Raw genomic sequence first — 21,924 nt, 5'->3', positions numbered from 1 at the left:
TGTCCATTTTTTTAATTGGGTTGTCTTGTTTTTGTTGTTTTGCTATTGAGTTGTATTATTTCTTAAGTATTCTGTATGTTAACCTCTTATCAGACACACAATTTGCAAAAATTTTTCTCTCATTCCATAGGCTGCCTTTTCACTCTTGATCATTTTCTTTGCTTTGCAGAAGCTTTTTATGGATGGAGTTGTACTTGTCTATATTTTCTTGGGCAGTCTGTGCTATTGGTATAATAATAAAAAATTGTTGACAAGATCAACACCGAGAATATTTTCCACACATTAATTAGTGTGTAGTAAATTATTTACTTATTGTTAGAAAACTAATACGAGGTTGATATTTCTAAATGATGTATTTTATTAGCACCTACTTGCTTATCCATTTCAGATATTTTTGGTTTATATTTTAATATTATGATGATAAGATTTAGTATATTTATATCACTATCAACATATTGTCTTCCTGCTTCCCAATGTAGACAAGTATTAGTTTCCTTATCCCTACTGGTCAACTCTTCAAGTGGTTACAGTATGTATAGACATCCGTTCTTTGTTTCGTCACTCACAGGGAGAGTGGTATTCGTGGAAAATTTTTAGTTTATGTTATTATTTTCTATAGCTTTCTTTCATTTATTATTTCTCTCCGGTTATATGTTAGGAGGTTAACATTTACTTTCTATTTTACAACCATAATGAAATCTTTTGCTTCTATTTTTGGTAGATTATGAAATTTGAAAAGCAATAACAATATTGTTTCTCTGCTAAACATATTTACTGCACAGCCAAGAAGTGTATTTGTATATAATTCCTTTTTTGAGGACCCAAATGTCATGATTTCTGAGTACTAAAGGAAAAATATTCCCATATTCAACTGTGAATCTATACTTCTATTTTGCCATCTACCAGGTTCCCCTCTCTCTCTCCATGTATACATATATGTATTACTATGCCTCAAATTTCTCCCAAGGTCTATTTGGGATGTTCCATTAGTGTCCCTTATTCATGACAAATTGTTCTCTTTTCTTCTCTGTCTGCCTGAATCAATCTGAACAGCCTGTTCTCTAAGCCTGTTGCGCCGCTATTTCTAGTTACAGACCATCTCTTAACCACTTAAATGAATAGGCTATTTTCTGGATATATATTTTCATTTGCTGTTCCTCCAGATTCACTGTCCATTAATATCTATCTCATTGCGGGCCCTGGGAGACTAACTTTTGTGGTCAACTTTACAAATTTCCTTGCCCTTGATCTTCCTGCTGAATTGGCCAGGAGGAGGCAGCAGCAGTAGTATTTAGCACTAGCAGACCAATTCTTCAAGCTGGGAGGCAGACTCAAGTGTTTCACTATCTCAGCCTAGGCAAAGCTGTGACTGACAGGGCTTTACAATCCATACGGATGCACTATTTTTTTTTTCTCCTAAGGAGAATTGTGCCATGATTTTGAAGTCAGAGGGAAAGTTGTGGGCTTTACTTCTCATCACTCAATTTTGTATCTATATAAAATTTTGAAGATTGTTTAACTATATATATTAATTGTTAACCAGTGATGGGAAAATCTTCTTCGTATGGCTTCTGTAAAGAGAAAATGAGATCACACTTTAAGCATCTTAGTTGATTTCTTGGTACTGTAAATGGCCCAAAAATGTTTGCTAATGTTACTGTTTTTGATAAGTGGCCTCTTATATCACAGTTTCCTTTTTTGTACAATGTGGATAGCAAAAGTTTTTTATTGAGTCTGAATCATATAAGTAAGATTTGAGGTAAGATTCAAGATGTATTATATAAAACAATAATTAAATAAATGTATTACCCATCTGTCTCCCATGAAGGCCACCAAAAAAGCATCTTTCTCCAATCTTCAACTACCTAAACATGATTGCTAAATATTTTCCTTATCCCTGGAATATGTTCAACTCAGCCAAAACATGAATAAATGGTGATTAAAGGTGAGAAATAAAATTAATTTAGAGGAGCTTAGAAATGACAGCTCCACTACATTGTTACTGCTTTTGTCACCCTGCCATGAAACAGAACACCAGAACTGACCCTTCTTGTCCCACTGTAACTTTGTACGCATTGACCAACTTCTCCCATTCTCCTCTAACCACTATTTTCCCCAGCCTCTCAAAACCACAATTCTACTATCTATTTCTATGAAGTCCACTTTTTATATTAGTGAGACTTTTTATATTCGTGAGATCCTGAAATGTTTTGTTCTTCTTTGCCTGGTTTATTTCACTTTATGTAATATCCTCCAGATTCATCACTGTTGCCACAAATGACAGGATTTCATTCTTTGTTATGGCTGAATAATATTCCATTGTGTGTATACATACATTTTCTTCATCCATTCGCCTGTACATGGGCATTTAGGTTGATCCCATATCTTGGCTATTGTGAATAGTGCTACAATAAACATGGGAGTACAGATATCTCTTCAACATACTGATACAATTGTTTTTTTGGCTATATACCCAGTCATGAGATTGCTGGATTATATGGTAGTTTTATTTTTAATTGTTTAAGGAAGCTTCTTCTGTTTTTCAAAGTGGCTGTACTCATTTACATTCCTACCAACAGTGTATGAAGAAGGTTCCCTTTTCCACATCATCTCCAGAATTTTCTTTGGTCTTTTTTGATGAAAGCCATTCTAATTGGGGTGAGGTGATAGCTCGCTATGCTTTAGATTGGTATTTCCCTGCAAATATAATGTAGTGCATATTTCAAGATAACTAGAAGAGAAAATTTTGTATGTTATTACTACAAAAAAATGTTTAATGTGATGCATATGCCGGTCACCCTGATTTGGTCATTATACAATATATACATGCATTGAAACACACTGTACCCCACAAATAGCCACTAATATGTGTCAATTATGAATTTAAAAAATTAGTTATTTTAACTTTTTCTTGTTATTCTTTATATGCAGTCAGGAATTATTAACTTTCCCTTGCCAGCTTTCTAAACATGTAATCCAAAAGATTGATTTCTATGATTCGTTTACAATGAAGGTGGCACCTTTGTGGTTGATACCTTCTTCAAGAAGCCACTGTCCAAATGTTTAACAAAGATAACATAAAGACATTACTTTTCTTTTCCCCTTATGAACATTTTCAACGTCACTGAAATACATCAGATATGGCTTTCAATTCTGTCTGCTAGTAACCATCCCAATTAGTAATACAATTCATTTACTATGGTAAAAAATATAACGTGAAATTGCAGATTTTGTATGTGAGAAAAATTCAGGATGTTGCAGTTTATCTTTTCTTGTAAGGTACTAAGGGTTTTGAGGATTTTGCACACTTAGTTCTATCCATTAACCTTTCTCTCAGCCTTTGTCTTCTTACAGTGTTCTGATTTCCAGAAAACAAATTAAATCTTTAGAAGACTGAGAAAATAAACGTTAGTTTAATATTAGACGAACAGATATAGTGGAAGAAAATGAAAAGACAAACTAGGTTTGTAATTAAAATAGTTCAGGGATTTAAAAAAGCAACATGAAGTGGGGATATTACCATTGATTAGTGAGCCAGACAACACCAGACTTAATCATAATTTTGTTAGTAAAGAGTTGTATGATTTTGATTTTTAAAAACTTCTCCATACTTTTCTCATCTAGTAAGAGAAGGAAGGGAAGGATGATATATAACATCCTTTTTAGGTCTGAAATTAATTTATTATTTTTTTCACAAGTATTTTTTATCATTACTATGTTCTTCGCAACCTTCCAAATACTAGGAATTTGGAAGTTATAATCCTGCTACAAAGAGGATTACAGTCTAATGAGAAAGTCAACCATGTCAAAGAAAGTGATATAGCATGAAAACCAATTAAAATATGCACATTGTTATATGGGAAGGACAGAAGATAAGGGTTAGGAACAGAGTTGGGAAGGGCTTCACATATAAGGTAAAATGTAAGCCCCTATTGAACAGAGAAGGAGAGAAGGCTTTTCAAGCAGATGAAGCAGCAAGCTGTGGTCCATGGGGCTGGGAGAGAAATGAGGTGCTTGGTAGCACAGACCCTTAGCAGGCACTCAATAAAAATCTATGTAGCAAATTCTGGAAAATACAGCCAGAATGCAAGAATGGCAGGCAATGAGTCTGTACAGAGAGGACTAGAACTAATCATGAATCCCCCATATACCAGGCTATATATTTTTAGCTTCATCTTATGGGCAGTTGAGTAAACATAATGGATTTGAGTTTCAAACATTTTACTTGGCAGTTATATGAAGTCTGTTTTGGAATCAAGTAATACTGAGTCAGATAAGAGAGCATTCAAAAATTGTCAAGCAAAAATTAAGGGTATATTTTGGGGGGACTTAAGTGTGGTTTCATTAACAAAAATACACAAAATAATTATATTAATCAATATAGAAATATATTTTTCTCTCGTGGTCATCAATGTTTCCTAGCATTATTATCCAACATGTCCATCTGCACAGGTACAATGCAGCCCAGACATTCAATGACACATTTAGAGTCTCCCTTATTGTGATTGCTAACACGAACCATGGTCATCTTGCTGATATCATCTGTGAAAAATTACGTCTGATTTTAAAATATAGGCCAATTTTTCACATATTCTAAATTTTATTTTTGTTTAATGGAAATCATTAATTTTTGTTGGACAGTAGAGGGACAAAATGGCTCTTCACATTGTCAAGGCCACAGGCTTTGTCTCTTTGGCTGCCCAACTACCATTCCTAATCATCTCTTGTGCTATGGTGCTAGTTGCAGCTCTTGCTATTTGGTCACACTTTAACCAGTAAGAAAAGTAAAAGGAAGGAAAATAGCACTCTCTCCTGAAAGTCTGTCTTCTGTGTCATCATACAACTACCCCAGGAGCCAGAATTTTATCACCAGAAGCTACCATGAGGGTAGAAGGTATATAAAGATTTTATTCTGAAGGCCATAGATATAGCGAATATGGACAATTCTAGCATTTTAGAGGAAAATAAGCATTCACTACCATAAAGTTTGAAGGAAAAAAACATTGCAGTGAGAGTAGAGACAGGGCAACACATTCAAAGATTAATTTGAAGAAATGGTTGGCAAGACTTGGTAAATTAAATGTGAAAAGTGAGCATGAAGAATAAAAAGTTTGCTTATTATCGCATCTTACCTCATTGTGTGGTGAGAGGTGCTGTTAACTGAGCTGAGTTTAGAACGAAGAATATAAAGTGGGAGGACTGGCTTTACACTTTGAGTGAGAACACAGTAATATATGGTTGTCTCACAGTCATCCAATGAAATAAGAAAGTAAAATAACTTGAAATGGATATTAGTAAGAAGACAAATAAGTAGGCATGGTGTTTATTGAAGGTAGAAGGCTCAGAAGAAAGTTTTTACTTACCCCCACCCAAAACATTACAATATTTTAGGAGAGCTATTTTTGTTTCCTAGCATTCTAATACAACCGTTTCATCTACACAGGTAAAATGCACCCCAGACATTCCATGACACATTTAGAGTCTCTCTTATTGTAATTGCTAACAAGAATAAGGATTATTTTGCTGATATCATCTGTGAATAATTGTGTCTTATTTTCAAATGTAAACCAATCTTCCATGTATTCTAAACATTACTTTTGTTTAACAGAAATCATTAATTTTTCAATAAAACCCTCTGCTTGTAACACAGTTAGCGTTGTTATTTGTTTTACAATCAAACCATCCACCATCTTAGTCCTATTTTTATTGCAAATACAACATTCTGTTTAATTCTTTGAGTGTGTGTGTATGTGTGTGTGTGTGTGTGTTTCTTTATGGAATCAACTATAAAATATGCCCTGACTCTTTTAGAAGATTGCAACACTAAGATAAATAGGGTTTAACTGCACCAATTAAAGAAGCTATTATAGAGTTCACTTACATCAGAATCTTCACAATTACGCTTGGTGGTCCTTTTTTAAAAATCGATTTTTGAAATGACTAGTGTGAGAAGTCATAAGTGGTACCTCAAGTCAGAAAACACTCCCTCAGGACAACAAATGAGTTTTTGGAACCTCGTGTTTTTATATGATGTATTACCATAAGTTGTAGTGGTGGTATTTGAATGTGTTGTGTTCATTTCCAGTAAACATACTATGTGTAATTTTACATAGCATTCAGCACTTTTAGTTGTAGGGGTATAGGAGACAAGGAAAATATTATATGGGCTTGTTAATTTTTTTAGGTTACACAGTATTTATCCACTGAATGTATTTTGATCCCATGTGGTTACAAACACAAGAAAATTTTGAATGTGTAGGAGGAAAGTTTATAGCACAGGCAGAATTTAACTTAAGATATAAACCTCAGTTAAATTAAAAGTCATGAAAAGATATATCAGTGAACAGAAATTGGAAGGAAGATGTTAACTCTTTAATGAATACAATCTGATCAATTATCACATTCTTCATGAGATAGAAGAAGTTAGTATTTTGTAAGTCTGGAAAACATTTTGAGAAATTGTCAGGCATTGATCTATATATGACTATGGATCTCAAACTTTAGTGTGCACCAGAATAACCCTGTTAAAGTCTTGTTAATACACAGATTGCTATGGCTTACACTCAGATTTTCTGATTTAGTATGTCTAGGGTGGGGCCTGAGAATATGCATTTTTAACAAGTTCCCAGGTGATACTGATGCTGCTGGTCCAGGAATCACTTTGAGTAGTACTGTTCTTTCATGAGCTGTACATAAAATGGACAAAATGTAAGCTAGTGCCCCTGAGAGAGGGCTAGTTTGCTTTGGTTCTATGAATATCAACTTGAGATACTATGTCATATTTGATGCTGCATTAACCTTCTTGTTAAATTTTATAATGAAAAATATCTCAATAAATTCTTAGATTTTTCTGAGAGGGCCTCTGGAGATATTTTATTTAAACTTGGATGACTTAATTTATATAGTCTATTCTGTGATTAAATTAAGTTGATGACATTATTTCCTCTAAATACTCCATAGGATCATAAAAATGTTAAGCATTGTTTTAATTTTTAAATAAATAGATGATAAATTTTTACAGAAATATCTGATTTATCTTATTGGATAAATTTAGAATTAAAAAAATTTTTTGATGGAACTGTAATGCTTAAATGCAATGTCTACTTCCTGCCTCGTATGATAATAGTTCTCACTATTATAAAGAAAAGAGTTGTTCATAGTAGTAGAATCAGAACTGCCAGGGAATTACAGAAAGTGTTATATTTCAGAGAAAGGATTCTGACCTATATAAGACTGAAACATGTCCCTCCTGCCATGAATATCACATTGAATTCTGGAACAGTGCTTTCTGAGGGCTATTTGGTCTTTGAAGAAATATAGGGATAAGCAAGTACTCTCGTTTTCCCTTGTTCTTAACTCCAGTACTTTAAAATAAGTAAGCAAACAACAACCACACACAAAGAAACACCTATATTGATACTAGGATAAGCCTACATTACATATTTCCAATTATACTGCTTGCTGCAATATAATTGAAATCAAATTAGGAGAGGGCTTGAAATATATTAAATTTTGTCATTGGTTGCATACTACCTTGGTGTACATATTGAATTATAAAATTACAAAAGTCCCACATTAGAATAATTAATGTAAACAGTCCCTTTTCAAAATAAGGATAAACATATAATGAATTTAACATCAAGGGCTGAAGTTGCATTCATATAATATTAAAGAGAGGTAATAATTTAGAGTCCATTTTCTTACCAATCTTATAAGCATAGCAGCACTAGGAAAACAGTTTTCACTCATTCAAACAAAACATTTAATGAGCACCTACTATAGTCTATCATTCTGGAGATAAAGAACAAAAATTTTAAGTCACTGTCTTCATAGAATGTACATTCTGGCAAAGGTAGTTAAGGAACACATGTATGAAAATAAGAATGAGCACATCACAAGGCTGACCTATAACAAAAACTCGGTAATAGGATAGAAAATGCTATTTTAGATAGGATGCCATTGATATGTCATTCCTGATGAGACCCGAACCATAAAAGAGAGCAATGCAAAGATAAGTGAAAAGCGTTCCAGATCAACGGAACAACTGGTTCAATAGTTTCCGAGCTTGGGGTCTTTACACTCACAAAGAAGTCCAGCAAGCCTGGACCATGATGAATAATACAGTGTGGGGGATGGAACTGTGGTGAATCACAGGTACCACATCACATAGAACATTATAGATCGACCATGAGAAGGGGTTTGGACTTCATTGGAAATAAAATGGAAATCTACTAGGTTTATATTTTAATCAGAAAGATATGATAAGATTCAAATTGTTAAAAAGTTTATTCTGTCGACTGTAGGAGGAACAAGACAAGAATCATTCAGCCTGGTAAGGAGGCATAAATTATTAAGATACAGTAGAACAAAAGAAGAAATATATAATACGTTTAAAAATGGGGAGCCATTCAAAAGTAAAGTAGTACTAACTGATTTTAATAAGCTTAAATTTAGGTATTATTTTAGTAATTATCCTTACAACAATATTAATTATACTTATGGCTTTCTGCCAATATCTCATTTGGCTTTGGTAGTGGAAGCTAATTGCAGGTTGATAAGAGAAGAGCATTCTGACCTTGTAAATGAATTCTTATTTTAATTGATCTCTGTATAACCAATAATCAATGCAAGGTAATACAATTATACCGATGTTGACTTTTTTATTTTTATAATTGATTAAAGACATCTTTCATAGGGGATACCATGAACTTTGAGTAACTTAACAACAATTTTTTCCAATATGTGGAATTAATTATTTAATAATTCACTAGCTGATTAATGATCAATAAGCTAATCTCAGTTTAAACCCATCTGTAACACTTAATGATCCTTAGCCATATTTCACTAAACCTCCAAAATGAAATAAAGACCTCTATTATGAAGTTGATTTAGGCCTTGTCTATTCTACACTCTCCAATGAAAAATGATGGTGATACACAGTGTTCTCCCAGTGTATCTTAGAACCAAGAATAAAAGTGCTTCCTAAACAAGAATGAGTTATGGGATTTAATTCTAGCTTTGGCAATGATTCATTAGATAACCTTGGGAAAGTTAGTTCAACATTCTCATGTGGTTTCCTAGTTGTAAATGGGGATATTAACCATTTGCCACTGAAGTTCTAAGCCTGACTTATGGGATAGTAGTTGCTTACTAAGAATTTTAAAATAAAATGGCAAAGCTTGTGATGAGCTAGATATTTTATTACAAATACAAATAAACAAACTGAAATATATAAGATAAATGAAAACAGGTTTAAAAGATTTTATGTTCCAGGTACTAGGTAGGTTGCATACAGAATAGCAAGAGGAACAAAACACAGTTGATCTCAAGGACAACATTTTCAAGCCAAAGAGATAGGTTCACATAAAAAATAAATTTATAAACATTGTACATGCTGCTGAGAATGATTGACCATTAGAGTATGAGTCATGAGAGAGTGGACTTCATGTGTCCCATTCAGTATTTTTAACCCACCACTTGGAATGGTGCCTTGTTTTTTTGGTGATTCAATGTTTATTTATTAAGGGAATATTTACAGGATCTCTACTATGTATCAGGCACAGTTTCAGAGCTGGGGATATTAGCATTGACAAGTTAACACCCCTGACCTCAAACCCTTATTTATATCATAGTAAGGGAGACAGGCAACAACAAATAAACGAAATATGAGGTATAATATCAGGTAGTGGTAAGTGCTTTAAAGAAATGTTGTCACAGGATGAAACTGAGTGTAAAAGCCTACTATTTGAGCTACATGGAATACAGAAGACTTTTTTTTTTTTTTTGAAAAGGTCGTAATTGAAGAGTGGCTTAAAAAATATCAGTGACTGAAACCTGAAAGTATATGAGGAAAAGATACTCTATGTACATCGTAAGTATAATGTATGGTATGTACTATGATATAAAGTGCACTTTGCCTAGCAAGTACAAAGGCCCTGAGGTGGGAAACACTTTGGCATCCTTGAGGAATGGGATATTCTTATAGTTTATGGTAAGAGCCACATTTTGTCAAAGTGCAATCAGAAAATGTTGGAGGACTATGAGCAAGGGAGTGACATGATCTGACTCAGGTGCTTAAAATATCACTCTGACTTCTTTGTAGCAGACAGACCCTAGGTAAGCAGTAGTAGAACAGTGAAACCTGTTAAAATGTTGTTACAGGGATCCAGGTAAGGGACCCTAGCAGTTCCTGTGGAAACCACTGATGTGATAAAAAGTGCTCAGGTCTGCCATTTATATTTGACATATACCTTGAAGTTAGAGCTAATGGGATTTGTTATGGATTGGATGTGAGGTATCCCAGAGAATGAGGACTCAGATGCCTACTTTCATGTTCTGAGCAATTGGATAGGGGGTTGCCATTTTGGAAGGATCAGATTATAAAGAGAAATAAATAAAAGATCAATTTGTGAAATATTAGAATTGAAAAGCCTTTGAAATATCCAAGTGGAGATTTGGAATATATTAGTCTGAGGCTCTAGGGTAATATTAGGCTAGAAATGTAAATTTCATAGTCATTGTCATATAGCTGGTATTAAAAGTCACAGAACTGGGTGAGGTTACCATAGAGGAGCTTAGAAAGAGAAAGAAACGTAAATTGCAGGGAAATTCAACAAAGTAGACTGAGAATGGCCAATATGATAGGAGGAAATCAATTGGTGAATTGCACCCTGGAAGTCCAATGTTGCAAATACTCTAGGAAAATGGTGCCCATGTGCACTAGACACAGGAGAAATATAGACTATTTACATTTATTGCTTGTTTTTCAGAAAATCTTCTTTAATGGAAGCAGAGGCATCAAAATAGACACAAAATTCCAAGGATGAAACAATGGCAGAGGAAAGAAATGTAATAAACTATTAGGAGACAGAAAGCAGAAAGGTAAAAGACAACCTAGCATGTCAGAAGGAGAGATGTAATGTATTGGAGAAACCTACAATCCACGTGTATTAGGCCATTCTTGCATTGCTATACTGTTATGCCCAGACTGTTTGTTCCCCAAAGAAGACCACCAGAGTCCAGAGTCAAAGCCAAGCGGCAAGGATCTTTACTACAAGTTCGAACTTGGTCCCTCCTTTACACAGTATACAAGAGGGCCCCGAACAATGCGAGCGTTTGCTTTTTATAGCCCGAAAGTTGTAGGGGAACAAAGAAATTCTTTTGGCTCCTGCGCTTTCAGTAACCTTGAACGGCTGTCCCCTTATCGGAGACTTTCCAGGTGGTGTTTATACTGGGCTCAGGGAGTTTGAGAGATATATGGTGGTGGGATGGGAGGATGGGATGTGTTTGTGCTAGGCTCAGGGAGTTTTGAGCCTGGGGCTGAGGAATGTGCCCAGCTCCTTTCATTCCCCCCTTCTCTTCAGGTATCTTTAGAGCCAATCTTGGGTCTTATAAATCTGATTCTGTTTCAGCGTTTACAGGTTGGTATTGGTCTCTGAGGACCATGAGTTGTACAGTGTTAAATCTTTCCTTAACAAATTGTAAAATTCTGTTAACAACACAAGGTCCTACGGTAAGCAGAAATAGTAGACTTAGCAGGGGTCCAAGGAAGGGGGCTAACAGAGAAAACATAGAGGAATTCCACCATTGGTCTGCAGCTGAAGCAAACTGCCGTGTTTTTACTTCAGTGCTTAACTTGCGTAACTGTTGGACCCGGTCCTCTACAAGTCCTGATTCATTTATGTAGAAACAACAGTCTTCTTTTAGAAATATACATGTACCACCTTTTTCTGCAGTGAGTAGGTCTAGGGCTCTCCGGTTCTGCAAGGTTACCTGAGCTAGGGACGTGAGCTGCCGCTGAAGGGAGGCAAGGGACTCAGCCGACTCCTCTATAGCAACGGCAAATTGTTGGTACAACTTGTTACTTTCTATGAAGATGTGACCTAGGGCTCCCCCCGCCAGTCCGGCCGCAATGAAGGATGCGGTGAGGGAGATTCCTGCAATGAGGGGGAGAAATATGGCTCATGCAGGTCTTGGTCTAGGGTCTGGGTGAATAACAGCACTAGTCCAGTTACCGGTATACCCTAGGAACTCACCAGCAGTTAGTAGAGTCAACCGGGGAACTAATGTGACAGGGAGACACAGTAGGTTATTAACAGAAGGACTAGGTAGGTTCTTAGATAAGGTTCTATTACACCAGAAGAATATGCCTGATGGAGCCTTTAAGGTGATATTAGGGGGCGTTGCAGTGATGCTGCAGAGGCTGGAATTGGTTCCTGAGAAACAGTAGGAAAACTTCTCCTGACTGGGGTTTAGGTATAGGGGCACGTTCAGGATAGGAGCATACGAGAGGTTTCGGAGGTTGTTAGCTTGGGCAAAGGTAGAGGATCCCCATGGCAGAGGGACAGTGGTTAGCAGTGGATGCCCTAGAGTGGCGCACAGAAAGCAGCCAGACAGGCTATGAAGTCCTGTAAGGTTAGCAAGTTCTAGTCCTTCTTGTAATAACTTTAACCAGGAGAAAGGACGTAAGTCTTGTGTTAGTCTGTTTTCCTGTCGTTGGATATTCCCGTGGACCAGGGGCAGTACTTGCACTAGGCCTCGCCACAGATAGAGGTGACTGCTAGGCCATGTGGAGGAGGGGGAGTAGTATACAGCCCCATGTTGAGGTGTGGTCCAGCGGGAGTTCCAGGGGTCTCTAACTATTCACGTATATGAAAAGTCTCTATCCCGTCTACGATGGAAGGGCCATTTAGGGTCTAACTGTTTTCTCTCTCCCCAATAACGGGGTCTATGGATGTTACAATAGTTATAAGGACAGCCGGCATTTTGGTGCCACCAATAGTGTGTACAATTGTATTTAGTCTGATCAAACTCAAAGCATATTATTGGTGTCATAGGTTTGGCTATTTGAAAACCAGTAAAATTTAGTAGAATTGGGCTGTTGCACCCTGAGGAAGGGCAATCAGCACTGGCCAATAATTTTCCGGGCTTATGAGGTTGCCCAGGTTGGGTTCGGTTTTCATAAAGCCAGAATCTCCAGACAAAGGGATTATGAGCTGGTTTTGTGATTTCCCCAGCGGCCACTAGGGCGACTAACGTTAGGGTTAGACTACCTAACTGCATGTTTGCAGTGAGTTATGCTGCCGGCACAGGGTGAGTTTTAAGGGGTTGTTTTTAGCTCTGTCCACAGTCCACGCGTCCGGTGTTTCAGCCGCCGCCGTGATTGGTCCCAGAAGATCGGAGGTTGGGTCCACTGGCTTGACGTGGGTGTAGTGGATCTACGATGCGATGCCTTCTACCTTCAGGGCGGTGGGTGTGGTTAGGAGTACCTGGAGTGGTCCTTTCCACCTGGGTTCTAGGGTCTCTTGTCGGTGTCGCTTGACCAGGACCCAGTCTCCCGGCTGGTAAGGATGGGGTGTTGGCGGGGGACCGGTCTCATATAGTTCTTTCAGCTTGGGCCAGATTTCTTGATGAATTTTCTGCAAGGCTTGTAGGGAAAATAAGAGTTCAGAGACATTTTCTGTTTCGGACTTGAGCAGATCATCTTTTAGGCCGGGAACTAAGGGTGGGGGTCTGCCATACATAATTTTATAAGGAGTAAGGCCCAGTCTGTAAGGGGTATTACGGGCCCGGAGCAGAGCATAGGGGAGAAGGACCACCCAATTAGCGCCAGTCTCCATAGTCAATTTAGTTAAGGTCTCTTTTAAGGTCCGATTCATTCTCTCTACCTTCCTGAACTCTGGGGCCTGTAAGCGCAATGTAGTTTTCAATTTGCCCCAAGGATGGAAGCCAAATCCTGACTTACCTTAGCGACGAAGGCCGGCCTATTATCTGACTCTATCTGGACGGGGAAGCCATACCTGGGGAGGATATCTTCCAGGATTTTCTTTGCTACAACCTGAGCAGTTTCTTTCTTGGTGGGGAATGCTTCAGTCCACCCTGAAAAAGTATCTACAAAGACAAGTAAGTACCGATACCCATATTTTCCTGGCTTTATCTCAGTAAAATCTACTTTCCAGTAGATACCGGGCCTGGTTCCCCTGAGCCTTGTTCCCGTTGCAGCCTGGGATTGGGGATAGGCGTTGTTAAGCTGGCAGACTTTGCAACTTGTCATGATGTTGCTGGCCATCTCGGCTGTATGTCTGAATTTGAGCTTAGAGCGTTTGATCAGGTCTATCATCCGCCGAGCACCCAGGTGGGTGGTTCGGTGGATGTGTTCTAACACTTGTTGTTTTAATTTTTCTGGTAGGATGGTTTGGTCATTAGTATCAGTCCACCACCCATTCTGGATCTGTTTCAGGGGAAGCTTGTCAATCCACTGGAGATCTTGTTCTGAATAATCAGGGAAATATGGCAAGTCCCGGGGGCCCGGGTCAGGGAGCTGGAGTGCAAGGAGTTGGCTGGGAGCCTTCGCTACCTTTCTTGTAGTTTGGTCCGCCAGAAAGTTGCCTTGAGCAGTTGGAGTAGTTAGTTTTTGATGCCCTGGGCAATGCACAATGGCTAACTTTTCTGGCCTCCATAGGGCTGTTAGCAGGGCTAGGATTTCTTGCTTGTTTTTTATCTCTTTTCCTTTAGCCGTCAGTAACCCCCACTCCCTGTAAATGGCCCCATGTATATGCGCTGTTGCAAAAGCATATCGGCTGTCTGTATATACCGTCAGCTTTTTCCCCGCCCCTAAGGTAAGAGCTTGGGTGAGCGCTATTAATTCAGCCTTCTGGGCCGATGTCCCTGGGGGCAGGGGTTCCGCCCAGATTACCTCAGTCTCTGAAGTCACTGCCGCTCCAGCGTACCTCTGGCCCTGATGCATGAAGCTGCTCCCATCAGTGAACCAGACGAGGTCAGCGTCAGGAAGTGGGCGGTCCTGCAGGTCTTCTCGAACTCCGTGCACCTGAGCTAGTATCTCGGTGCAGTCATGGAGTGGGGCGTCCAGGTCCGGGTTGGGCAGCAGCGAGGCAGGGTTTAAGGTCGTTGGGGCAGGAAAGTTATCCCAGGTCTTCATGGAGGGCCTCATCGAACAGGGTAGGAGAGTTTCTGAATCCTTGCGGCAGTCTGGTCCATGTCAGTTGGCCACTTATGCCCTTATCAGGGTCATTCCACTCGAAGGCGAAGAGCTTTTGGCTCTGAGGGGCTAAAGGCAAACTGAAGAAAGCATCTTTTAAATCTAAAACAGTGTACCATTGATGTTTAGGGTTTAGGGTACTCAGGAGGGTATATGGGTTAGGCACAGTTGGATGTATGTCCACAACCCTCTTATTGATTTTTTTTAAGTCTTGTACAGGTCTGTATTTTCCACTATTAGGTTTTTGTACCGGCAACAATGGAGTATTCCAGGGTGAGTGACATGAGCGGAGGACCCCTTGGTCAAGGAGCCGGCGGATATGCGGGGCAATTCCTTTCTTGGCCTCTAGGGGCATCAGGTATTGGCGTACCCACACAGGGTCTGCCCCAGGTTTAAGTTCAACAAATAAAGCAGGACGGTGTTTTGCTAGTCCTAAGCCCCCCGTTTCCGCCCAAGCTTCTGGATATTGCTGGAGCCAGGTTGCTATGTCCTGGTCAGGGGCCGTTTGCTCCTGGTGGAGCCGGTACTCATCTTCTAGGGTTATAGTTAGGACGGACACGGGTTGATTGTGGGAGTTGGTCACGATGGGCCCCTCAGGGAGGAAATGGATCTGTGCTCCCATTTTAGTTAGCAGGTCTCTCCCTAATAGGGGACAGGGGCTCTCAGGGATAACCAGGAAAGAATGGGTTACATTCTTGGCTCCGAGGTTTACTGTTCTTTGTGTTGTCTATGGGTATTTTTTAACTCCTGTGGCCCCTTGTACCCACGAGGACCTGGAGGATAATTTTCCATTAGTTTTAATTAAGACTGAGTGCTGTGCTCCCGTATTGACCAAGAACTGGACCGGGGACCCCTCCACTTGCAAAGTTACCCTAGGTTCGGGGAGGGGATCCGAACCCTGTCTTCCCTAGTCTTCATCTTGAGTGACTAGTACGGGTGTAGACCTAGGGGGTCCCTGTCCTCGTTGTTTCTTTTTGGGGCAGTCTCTTACCCAGTGGCCAGCCTCCTTGCAGTAGGCACATTGGTCTTTTTTCAGATTATCATGCCTTGGGGGGCCGCCTGGGTTGGATGTACTCTGGCTGTAGATGCTCTTTCTGTACTACTGCTGCCAGGACCTTGGTCATTTTTTCAGTGGCCTTAAATTGCCTTTCTTCTGGAGTATCTCTGTTATTGTAAACCCGCTGGGCTATCTGAAGGAGGTCCTGAATCCGCTTTCCTTCCAAGTCTTCTAATTTCTGGAGTTTTCTTTTAATATCTGGGGCTGCCTGATTTACGAATGACATTACTACAGCTGCCTGACTTCCTGGAGCCTCTGGATCTATGGGGGTGTACTGTCTAAAAGCTTCCATTAATTTTTCTAAGTAGGTGGCTGGGCTCTCTGTCTTTTCTTGCAGAATAGAATATACTTTAGCCAAATTAGTGGGCTTGCGAGCAGCTGCCCGGAGACCTGCCATTAGAGTCTGGCGATAAAGGCGTAGCCGTCCCCTACCTTCTGCCGTGTTGTAGTCCCATGCCGGCCTGGTCAGAGGAAAGGTCGCGTTTATGAGGTCGGGGTTGGCAGTCGGTTGACCGTCGTCCCCCGGGACCAGCTTTCTAGCTTCTACCTGTATTTTCTCTCGCTCCTCCGTGGTAAACAAGATTCAGAGGAGCTGCTGACAATCATCCCAAGTGGGCTGGTGGGTGAACATGACACTATCCAGTAAAGCCAGTAGATCTTTGGGGTTGTCTGAAAACCGAGCACTCTGAGTTTTCCAGTTATACAGATTACTGGTGGAGAATGGCCAGTACTGGAGCCTGGGGATTCCTGTGTCATCTGGGGGTCCTATTTCCCAGAGGGGTAAAGCCACCGTGGAGTCAGGCGGCTGGGGGGGTGGTAGTCCGTGAAGTACGCCTTTGCGTCTGCCCCGCCGGCCCCTCAAAGTTACTTTCCCTTTCAGCAGGCCCGTGAGTGCCGGCTGCCTCCCCTCCGCCTGCTCTCTCCTGCTCTTTCATTCGCGCGCGCTCTCTTTCTCTCTGTCATCCCGTGTCCTTTCTCCTTCACACTCAGTCTCTTTTTCTTTCTGTCTCTCTCTCTGACTCTCCACGTCTGCTGTTTCCTCCCCTTTCTCTTTCCGATTTCCCTTCTCACTTTCTCCCTCTCCCGTCTCTTATGGTCTCTCTCTCACTCATTCTCTCCCTCTCCCCAGTCTCACTTTCTGTGTCTCTTTTTGTAAAGGAATGTGGGTTAGAATCCCTGTAAAGGAAATCTGCGCCGGAAGCCGGGAGCCCGGGGACCGGGGCCGCGAGCGCGGCGCCGGAAGCGCGCGCCGGAAGCCGGAAGCCCGGGGACCGGGGCCGCGAGTGCGGCGCCGGAAGCGCGCGCTGGAAGCCGGGAGCCCGGGGACCGGGCCGGGAGCGTGGCGCTGGAAGCCGGGAGCCCGGGGACCGGGGCAATTCAGACAGCGAGCGCGCACCCGGGGACCGGGGCAATTCAGACAGCGAGCGCGCACCCGGGGACCGGGGCAATTCAGACAGCGAGCGCGCACCTGGGGACCGGGGCAATTCAGACAGCGAGCGCGCACCCGGGGACCGGGGCAATTCAGACAGCGAGCGCGCACCCGGGGACCGGGGTCAGATTCAGCTGTTGCCCGGATCGCGAATGCGCTCCGGCAACTCAGATTGCAATTTAAATCAGAAGAGAGCCAGGGGACGTCTCCCACCGGTCTCCACTGGCTGTCCTATAGCGCGTCCGCCAGGACTGTGCCAGCTTCAGTTTCAGACCTCGCGAGTCACAGATTCAGATTCAGAACAGACACTCAGACACAGACAGACAAACGGAGACGAGCCAGCTCACCTATCAGTAGATCGATCTTAGCAGATCCATTGACCAGGGTTCTGGTGGGCTTGGGGAATCCCGGACGAGCCCCCAGATGTTATGCCCAGACTGTTTGTTCCCCAAAGAAGACCACCAGAGTCCAGAGTCAAAGCCAAGTGGCAAGGATCTTTACTACAAGTTCGAACTTGGTCCCTCCTTTACACAGTATACAAGAGGGCCCCGAACAATGCGAGCGTTTGCTTTTTATAGCCCGAAAGTTGTAGGGGAACAAAGAAATTCTTTTGGCTCCTGCGCTTTCAGTAACCTTGAACGGCTGTCCCCTTATCGGAGACTTTCCAGGTGGTGTTTATACTGGGCTCAGGGAGTTTGAGAGATATATGGTGGTGGGATGGGAGGATGGGATGTGTTTGTGCTAGGCTCAGGGAGTTTTGAGCCCGGGGCTGAGGAATGTGCCCAGCTCCTTTCAATACAAACATACCTGAGACTAGGGACTTCATAAAGGAAAAAAAAGTTTTAATTGGTTCACAGTTCTGCAGGCTTTACAGGAAAGATGGTGCTGGCATCTGCTCAGCTTCTAGTGAGGTCTCAGCAAGCTTTTAATTATGGCAGATCATGAAGGAGAAGCAGGCATGTCACATGACGGAAGCAGGAGCAAGACAGAATGGGACAGAGATGTCACACACTTTTAAACACTCAGGTCTCACAGGAATTCACTGTCATGAGGATAATACCAAAAGGATGGTGCTAAACCATTCATGAGAAATCCACTCCCATGATCCAATTACTTTCCAATAGACTGCATCTCCAATACTGGGGATTACAAAGCAATAAGAGATTTGGGCAGGGACAAATATACTAACTCTATCATTCCATCCCTGGCCTCTCCCAAATCTCATGTCCTCACATTTCAAAATATAATCATCCCTTCTCAATAGTCCCACCAAAGTCTTAACTCATTCCAACATTAACTGACAAAATCCCAATTCCTAAATCCAAAGTCTTGTCTGAAAATTGTCAGGTCTCTGAGCCCACGCTAAGTAGTCATATCTGCTATGACCTGCACGTATACATCCAGATGGCCTGAAGCAACTGAAGAACCACAAAAGAAGAGAAAATAGGCAGTTCCTGCCTTAACTGATGCCATTCCACCATTGTGATTTGTTCCTGCCTCACCCTAGCTGATCAATTGACTTCGTGACATTCTTTCTCCTGGACAATGAGTCTCAGGAGCTCCCCACTGAGAACCTTGTGACCCCAGCCCCTGCCCACGAGAGAAAAATCTTTAACTGTAATTTTCCACTACCTACCCAAATCCTATAAACTGCCCCACACCTATCTCCCTTTGCTGACTCCTTTTTCAGACTCAGTCCACCTGCACCTAAGTGAGTAAAAAGCTTTATTGCTCATACAAAGCCTGTTTGGTGGTCTCTTCACATGGATGTGTGTAACAAAAATGAGTTCCGTCTATCTATGAGCCTGTAAATTCAAAACAAGTTATTTACGCCAAAGATACAATGGGGGTGTAGACATTAGGTAAACATTCCTATCTCAAAAGGGAGAAATCAGCCAATCAGCCAAAAGAAAGGAACTACAGGCCTTATGCAGGTTAGAAATGCAGTAAGGCAGTCATTAAATCTTAAAGCTCCAAAATAATCTTCTTTGACTCCACGTTGCACACCCAGGGCACAGTGGTGAAAGCAGTGCACTCTTAAGGCCTTGGGCAGCTCTGCCTCTGCGGCTTTTCATGGTTCAGCCCTGAGGCTGCTCTCATAGGATGGTGTTGAGTACCTGCAACTTTTCCAGGTGCAGGGTGCAAGCTTCCAGTGGATCTACGATTCTGTGATCTGGAGGATGGTGGCCACTTCCCACAGCTCCTACAGGCAGTGCCCCATTGGAGATTGTGTAGGCCTTCCAACCCCACATTTCCCTTCTGCACTGCCATAGTAGAGGTTCTCTGTGAGGGCCCAATCTGCCTTTGAACCCAGGCTATTTCATACATTTTCTGAAATCTAGGTGGAGGAGCCAAGTCTCCACCACTCTAGCATTCTGTGCACCTACAGGGCTTAACACTATGTGGGAGCCAACAAGGCGTATAGTGACTTGAGCTCTCCAAAGTGGCAACATGAGCAGTATCTCAGGCGCTTAGAGTGGAGGCTGGAATCGGAGTGACTAGTATGTGGGGAACAGTGTCTTGAGGTTGCACAGGGCAGCTGTGGTCCTGGGACTAGCTCACAAAATGATTCTTCCCTTCTAGGCCTGTGATGGGAGGGACTGCCATGAAGGTCTCCGAAATATCTTCGAGGCCTTTTCCCATTGTCTTGGATATTAGCACTTGACTCCTCTTTAGTTATGCAAATGTGTCTTGCTTGGATTCCTCTGCCAGAAGTTTTCTTTCTTTGCCACATGGCCTGGCTGCAAATTTTCCAAACTTACAAACTCTGCTTCCTGTTTCACTATAAATTCCAACTTTCAGTCATTTATTGGCTCCCACATCTGAGTGTAGGTTGTTAGAAGATCTCTTGAACATTTTGCTGCTTAGAAATTTCTTCTGCCACATACCCTAAACATCGTTCTGAAGTTCAAACTTCCACAGAGCCCTAGGGCAGGGGTAAAATGCAGCCAAGTTCTTTGCTAAGGCATAACAAAAGTGACCTTTGCTCCAGTTCCCAATAAGTTCTTCATTTCCATTTGAGACCTACACAGCCTGGACTTCAATGTCCATGTTGCTATCAGCTTTTTGGTAACAACCGTTTAACCAGTTTCTAAGATGTTCCAAACTCTCCCTCATCTTTTCTTCTGAGCACTCCAAACTCTTCCAACCTCTGCCTGTTACCCAGTACCAAAGCCGCTTTCACATTTTCAGAATTTTCAGGTATCTTTATGGTAATTCCCCACTCCTCAGTACCAATTTCCTATATTAGGCCATTCTGGCATTGCTGTAAAGAAATACCTGAGACTGGGTAATTTGTAAAGAAAAGAGGTTTAATTGGCTCATGGTTCTGCAGGCATTACAGGAAGGATAGTTCTAGCACTTGCTCAGCTTCTCGCAAGACCTCAGAAAGCTTACAATCATGGTGGAAGGTAAAGGGGGAGAAGGTACATCTCATGGTGTTGGAACCGAACTGTCGATTCCCTCCTGGGCAGGGGTCGCCGCGAAGGATCACTGACACGAGATTCACAGCAGAGAGTTATTTATTACTAGCGCGCTAGGGTCCCAAGCTCTAAGTTGGCCCTGGGACCCCGAGTGCTTGTTACAGGTTGTTTATATAGGCAAATACAAGTTCAAACACAGCTTAGGGCGCGAAATTCAAACAAAGCTTTAGGCGCGTGGTAATTGGGTCTGTCTATGGCCTGAGCAAGGTGTCTTATGCTAATTGGTTAGAGCAGGACCTTATGAGGTTTTTTTTCCTGGAGTTGTTGATTCCGGGAACTTCGAGGCAGGGTGGGACCCCCGGAATTGGCAGGGTGGGACCCCATGAGGTTGTTTCCCAGAATTGGCAGGGTGGGACCCTATCAGGGTGGGACCCTATTGAGGCAGGGTGGGACCCTATCCAGAGCCACCTGGTGTTAATTTTTTCTATATGAGGCCTAGTTTCTAAATTTTATGAGGCCTAGTTTCAATAGTTAAAGCAGGACCGAAAGAGAGAGGGAAGTGCCACACACTTTTAAACAGCCAGATTTCATGAGAACTCACTATCATGAGAATGGCACTAACAGGAGAGTGGTAAAGCATTCATGAGAAATCCATCCCCACAATCCAATTATTTCCCACTAGGCTCTACCTCTAATACTAGGGATTACAATTCAACATAAGATTTTGGTGGGAACAAATATACAAACTTTATTACCATTGAAGCAGAGAAGAAGACCAGAAGCAAGCTGTTTAGCACCACAGAATTCAAAATAGCTCAGGACTTATAGCCAAAAGGCACCTGTGAGAATATGGATGGCTGGTGTAATAAATGGGGAAAAAATTAAAGAAAATTGAATTATAGATTAAGAAAGCATTGCATAGTGATTAAGTACACAAAAAATACACAAGTTAAAAAATCACAATAGGCCAGGCACGGTGGTGGCTCCCGCCTGTAATCCCAGCACTTTGGGGTTCAAG

The 21,924-nt window shown here is 41.5% G+C and overlaps 1 protein-coding gene across 1 annotated transcript; it reads right to left on the bottom strand.

Annotated features, from left to right (window-relative positions):
• Nucleotides 1-11,020: 11,020 nt before the first annotated feature.
• Nucleotides 11,021-16,671, bottom strand: LOC141407606 (uncharacterized). The gene is made up of 2 exons (XM_074000768.1): nucleotides 16,488-16,671; nucleotides 11,021-15,078 (listed from the first exon to the last, which is right to left on the bottom strand). Exon 2 carries the CDS (start codon nucleotides 14,948-14,950, stop codon nucleotides 13,706-13,708), a length of 1,245 nt encoding a protein of 414 aa, XP_073856869.1. The 5' UTR covers nucleotides 14,951-15,078; nucleotides 16,488-16,671; the 3' UTR covers nucleotides 11,021-13,705.
• Nucleotides 16,672-21,924: the final 5,253 nt, after the last annotated feature.

This window comes from Macaca fascicularis, chromosome 9 (assembly GCF_037993035.2).
Source record: "Macaca fascicularis isolate 582-1 chromosome 9, T2T-MFA8v1.1".
Taxonomy (NCBI): Eukaryota; Metazoa; Chordata; class Mammalia; order Primates; family Cercopithecidae; genus Macaca; species Macaca fascicularis.
This window is presented reverse-complemented; position numbering and strand designations above follow the sequence as displayed.

Coding starts and splice junctions, on each gene's coding strand:
- LOC141407606 (XM_074000768.1), bottom strand. CDS start 14,950: ATGAGGCCCTCCATGAAGACCTGGGATAACTTTCCTGCCCCAACGACC.